This window comes from Coturnix japonica, chromosome Z (genome assembly GCF_054131305.1).
Source record: "Coturnix japonica strain WE chromosome Z, WE-NBRP24, whole genome shotgun sequence".
Taxonomy (NCBI): domain Eukaryota; kingdom Metazoa; phylum Chordata; class Aves; order Galliformes; family Phasianidae; genus Coturnix; species Coturnix japonica.
The window spans coordinates 18846935-18852323 of NC_140702.1; the positions used below are offsets into that span (position 1 = coordinate 18846935).

The window sequence follows — 5389 nt, forward strand, 5'->3', positions numbered from 1 at the left end:
CATGCGAGAGGACCTATACACACACCTACCTAAACCCCCTGCTCACTAACTCTTAACCTACCAGTCATAACTCAGCTATTCTAGAACACTCTGTCTACTCAGAACTACTGTATGCGCTCATAAATCCTTACGAAGACAAATTTGTACCCCAACAGGATCATAAAACCCACCCATCCCCAAGTGCCTGCCACAGGAGTGCTGCCACCCAGCAGGTCAGGTTAAACAGGGCTCTGTCCAGCCTGGTCTGGAGAGCTTCCAGGTATGGTCACCCACAGTTTCTCTGGCAGCTGTGCCAGAGCCTCAGCGCGCTCTGAGTGAGGAATTCCTTCTGGCAGTTGCCCTGACCTCCTCTTTTCTCCAGTCTAAACTGTTCTCACCCTTGTCCTGTCACATTCAGGCCATAGAGGGTTGGTCAGCACACGCACTAGAAATGCCAGCTGGGCTGCTGACACGCAGACTCTCTCTGCTGGGACATCCCAGTATGGGTGCGATGCGAAAGGCCTGAGGGAGGCCATCCTTCCTGCTCCTGGCAGCATTGGGCCCCTCACTCTGCACTGTCCACATGAGCCACCATCTCTCCCACATGAGCGCTGCACCCTCAGCCCTCTGAGGTGGTGACCATGTGTCATGGTTTTATGATTTTGGGTTATCAGTATTCCACACCGTAACATCATGTGGTGCACTGAGAGATAAAGAGTTCATTCTCCTGTTCTGGGTACCTGTCCCAAAAGAGAAGAACTGCACACCCCAAAAGGACTTTGTGTTCAGAGAGGAGATAAAGCCCCTGGCGCGGTCACGCAACCAGGCTCTCCTCCCTGCTGCTCAACCCAAATGCACGTCTCAGCGCTAGAGGAAGGCCTTCAATTTTGGACACTCTTATTATATCTGAGAGCATTTATTAGCTGCAATTCTAATTGTACTGTATTATATTGCATGGTAGTGTGTTATCTTGCATTTCATCCCCTTGTTTAGTAAATTAGTTTGTTTCTCCTCGGATCGTTTCCACTGTTATTTTTGAGGAGCCCCATCTCTCTACCCTGTTTCCCTGATCCCCCTACCCGGACGTACAGATCTACCCCGTTAGTCATGGAACTGGGACAAATCAGCCCATACACCATGGTAACCGCGATGTCACAGTGGTGGCAGGGAGCGGCCATTGTGACATGCGGGGCTGGGAGCAGAGCTAAGGCTACTGGGCTGGGGCTGTGCTCAGTGCGGCTTGGTGAGGTGTGGAGAGAGCGCTGATTCTCTTGTTTCTCACTGTCAATGCCAAACATGTCCAGAGGGAATAAGAAGGCCCCCAGCTCTGGGGATCCAGGTGAGAGCACCATATCCCTGCGCATGGCTTCCCACTGCTGGGGGTCTGCCTGAGACTGGGAGGGGGTGAAGGGGCAGGCAGGGGCTTCCCAGCACCTCAGCAGGACCCTTCTGCTCCTTGGCCATGGGGCCCAGCTTGGGCTGCACTGCTGGCCCTGCAAAGCAGCCTTCCCCTCCACCCCCTCCAGCCCTGCCCCTCAGCTGGCACAGCAGGCACGGAGCAGGCCCTGGGGACACCTTCCAGGGATACCAAGCCCTGCCAGGTGCTCACCACTGCTCACGGTTGCTCTCTCCTTCCTCTGCAGTGTGCATGCTGTGCCGCCAGGCACAGGTCGACCCGGATATCTGCGGGCAGACATTTGTCAATGGTGGGCTCTGTGCCCACCGCTTCTGCTTGGTGAGTTTCCTCAAGAGCTAGGGCTCCTGCCACGGATGCTCCTTTCCTTTCTGGCCTCATGAGATCCCCCTCTTTTCTCTCCCATAGTTCTTTGCCAACAACCTTTTGAAAAGGAGACGCCCAGTGGGGGGAATTTCTGGCTTCCCCCTTGATGCCGTCCAGCGCACAGTCCAGCAGGCTGACAAGAAGGTGAGGACCTGAACACAGTGGGGAGCTTGGTGCTGGCAGAGGCCCACACTGGCTTCCCCTGGACACAAAGAAAGCGACTGCAGCCCTTCTAGCTGGCTCCAGGACAAATGCCCACTGGAGCAGACAAGACTTGTGTGCCAGGTGGCTGTGCAGAGTGTGAGGCAGTGGTGCCCACGCCCTGCACCCTGGCTGGAGAAGTGGGGCTGGCCGCAGAGGCCCTGGGCCCACCGCTGATGGGGGCTGCTCTGCTCTTTTCAGCGCTGCTTTGTCTGTCGGGGAAGGGGAGCTTCCATCAGCTGTGCGGAGGCAGGCTGTAAGCGCAGCTTCCATCTGCCCTGCGCCGAGGACGGAGAATGCATCACCCAGTACTTTGGGGAGCACAGGTAAGAGGCTGTCAGCAGCAGCCAAGCTGCTTTCCCTCCCGGGAAGGAACCCGCCGCAACAGCTCTCAGCATCCTGTCAGAGACAGAGCCCAGGCCTGGCTCTCCTTCCTGGTTCTCTGTCCTCCTCGCAGCACTTCTCACCGTGCCCATCCCTTCTCTCCTCCTGCCCAGGTCCTTCTGCTGGGAGCACTGCCCTCAGCAGGCAGACGAGGCAGCTCCATCACAGAACACAGTCTGTGTCATCTGCCTGGAGCCTGTGGGAGAGAGAACATCTTACCACACCATGGTGTGCCCAGTGTGCAAACAGGCCTGGTTCCACCGGGGCTGCATCAGGGTAAGAGCCCTACCCTTGCCCAGTGGCTATGGCCAGTGCTCAGCAGCACCCAGCCCTGCTCACACTCACGCTGCTTGTGCTTCTCCTGCAGAAACAGGCCATGCACGCTGGCACCATGCTCTTCTTCTGCCCCGTCTGCAGAGCAAAATCGCGATTCCGTTCCCAAATGGCCATGCTGGGGATCCAAATCCCAGTCAGGTTGGTGTACTTCTGCCCAGCTCCACAGACTCTCAGTTGCTGTGCCTGCCCAGGAACTGCCCTGGTAGGCCCAGTCTGCTTCCATCCTGCGAGCGTTGCTGTCAGCTTCAGGGAGAAGCTGGGAATGAGCTCAAGGTGGATGAGCAGGGATGCCCTGCATCTGCCTCACACCTGGGCCACTGGAGACTCATCAGATTCCCTCTCTTCTCTGGCAGACGGCCATCTTGGTGGGATGACGAGGCATACCAGTCGCTGTGGGAAAGGTACAGGCACTGCGATGCCAGCGACTGCTATCACCCAGGAGGCAGGCATGAGGCAGCATACGACGGGTGAGTGACCTCTGCAGTCCTCTGGGGCTCGGCATGGGATCTCAGCCTCATCACAGGCCAGTGGAGCAAGGACTGAACACTAGAGCTGCGCCGGCTGCTCCCTGCCTCAGTTCGCTTTATCCTCACAGCCGCAACCTGTTTGCTTCCCCAGGCCCTGGGAGCTGTTTCTCTGCAGGTCCTGTGCCTCAAAAGGCATACACTGGTGGTGCGCCTTCTGGTCCAGCAGTGCTGACAACTGGGAGTGCGACTCCTGCGCTGGCGTGGATTCTGGTAAGAGGCAGAGCCCTGTGCCGCTGGGCTGGGTCGAGGCAAGGCCTGGCGGTGCGTGCTCAGGGTGACCCTGCCACAGTCTCTGTCCCATGGTGGATGGCAGCCTGTCCTGCCCTGGGGCTGCAGGTTCCTCCTGCTGACCTTCCCGTCTCTCCTTACAGATTCCAGCTCCGAGAATGAGCTTGACTCCTCCAGCACTCCCATCTTCATGGTAGCAGTGCTACCCCACGACATTTCAGAACCTGGAAACACCAGGTCTGGACCCATCAGCCAGGCAGCAACAGAGCCGTCCTGCAGCTCCGAGCTGCCTGAGCTCAACGAGCAGCCCAGAGAGCCTGCACCAGAGCAGAGGGCCAGCCAGGCACTTTTCTCTGAGGAGCAGGACACATCTGAGCAGTGCCAAGGACGTGGTGGGAGGAGATGGGCACCAGCTGCAGGTGCCCAGACCTGTTCCCAGAGCCCCAGCAGACGGAGGACAGCACGGTCCTCCAGAACCACCCCGGCAGCTGCACCCAGGAGGCATCCCAGGCAGCGTGGGACCGGCCGCACAAGAAGCCGCTCCCCGTTGCAAGGCCGGGCCTCGGGCCCCCAAAGTCAGCCCCGAAGATGTCGTGGCAGCAGCCGTACGACAGCCCGAGCTGCTCAGAGCAGCACCCGCACCTCGGCCACACCGGCACCATCGAGGTCCTCAAGGGCTTCCCCGCTGCCAGCACGCAGGCGACAATCCAGGCAGCGAGGGCGGGCCCACACTCGAAGCCGATCCCCAGTGGGGCGTCGCGCTTCAGATTCCCGCAGCCGGCCCCGAGGAGGCCGAGGGAGCCGGTCCAGGCAGCGGGGACCAGCCCGGGCACGGAGCCGCTCCCGCGTCCCACAGCACAGAAGGCGCCGCCACAGCCAGTCCCAGAGACGGCGCAGAAGCAGCCGCGTCCCATCGTCCCGTGATGGTTGTGCTTCCAAGCGGCGAAGAAAATAAACCTGGAAGATAGCCCACATACGTTGGCTCCGTTCTTCGGTGGGCCAGCCCGGGCACAAGCTGCTCCCGGGTCCAGCATCAGAGACAACACCCCCACAGTCACCATCGTCAGAGAAGATGTCCCTACAACCAGTCCCAAAGACTGTGAAAGCAGTCGTGTCCCATCGCCCTGTCACAATTGTTATCCCAATTAGACCAAAAAATAAACCTTTAAAATATTCCCCAAATATTGGCTTCATTCCTCTCTTCTTGTCCTATGATGGGCAGTGTTAGGAGCTGAGCTCAAGGAAACAAACAGAGCACCAGCAACGATCTGAGGAGTAACATTTATTTTACTGTGATATCAGAATGCAAGATCAAAAAGTATAATACAATCTAACTTAAATTGAGGCTAATAAATCAAGTAAAATGAGAGAGAGAGGATTCCGGAGACCGAGAAACCTGCTTTGAAGGTGCCACGGCTTGGAAGCACACCCACACCCACTGCCAGGCAGTGAGAGTTCTTCTTCTCTGCGCTCCACATCATGACATGATACCAGTAGCAAAATTACGAAACCATGGCAGTCCGTTCTCACTGGTGACAGATGGCAGGACAAGGGGAAATGACCTCAAGTTGCTCCAGGGGAGGTCTAGGTTGGATATCAGGGAAAACAACTCTACACAAAGGGTTGTTAAGCACTGGAATAGGCTCCCCAGGGAGGTGGTTGAATCACCATCACTGGATGTGTTCAAAGACTGTTTGAATGTGGTGCTCAGGGACATGATTTAGTGGGGGGTTGTTAGGGTGGGATGGTTTGGTTGCAGTTGGACTTGATGATCTTTAAGGTGTTTTGCTTCCTGAACAGCTCTATGATTCTATGTTTCTATCCTGTTTCTACATGCTGTTATAAAATTTTCTCCCTAGCTTTCCTGTAGGTCTCCTTCAGGTACTGGAAGGTTCTCTGGAGCCTTCTCTCCTCCAGGCTGAAGAGCCCTACTTCTTTAGCTGGTCCTCATATG

The 5389-nt window shown here is 57.0% G+C and overlaps 1 protein-coding gene across 1 annotated transcript; it reads left to right on the forward strand.

The window, feature by feature from the left end:
• Positions 1-1232: 1232 nt before the first annotated feature.
• On the forward strand, positions 1233-4601 carry LOC107306507 (E3 ubiquitin-protein ligase PHF7-like). Its single transcript, XM_085530413.1, has 9 exons — positions 1233-1318; positions 1623-1714; positions 1802-1903; positions 2162-2286; positions 2458-2620; positions 2712-2818; positions 3034-3147; positions 3299-3417; positions 3579-4601. The coding sequence occupies exons 1-9, from the start codon at positions 1267-1269 to the stop codon at positions 4388-4390; spliced, it is 1686 nt and encodes a 561-aa protein (XP_085386539.1). The 5' UTR covers positions 1233-1266; the 3' UTR covers positions 4391-4601.
• The last annotated feature ends 788 nt before the right edge of the window (positions 4602-5389 follow it).

What these genes read in the sequence shown, in the direction of transcription:
- LOC107306507 (XM_085530413.1), top strand. Translation starts at nt 1,267, where the DNA reads ATGCCAAACATGTCCAGAGGGAATAAGAAGGCCCCCAGCTCTGGGGAT. An exon ending in CCCCAGCTCTGGGGATCCAG is followed by an intron (nt 1,319 to 1,622) that starts GTGAGAGCACCA and finishes CTTCCTCTGCAG; the next exon opens with TGTGCATGCTGTGCCGCCAG. An exon ending in TCCACCGGGGCTGCATCAGG is followed by an intron (nt 2,621 to 2,711) that starts GTAAGAGCCCTA and finishes CTTCTCCTGCAG; the next exon opens with AAACAGGCCATGCACGCTGG.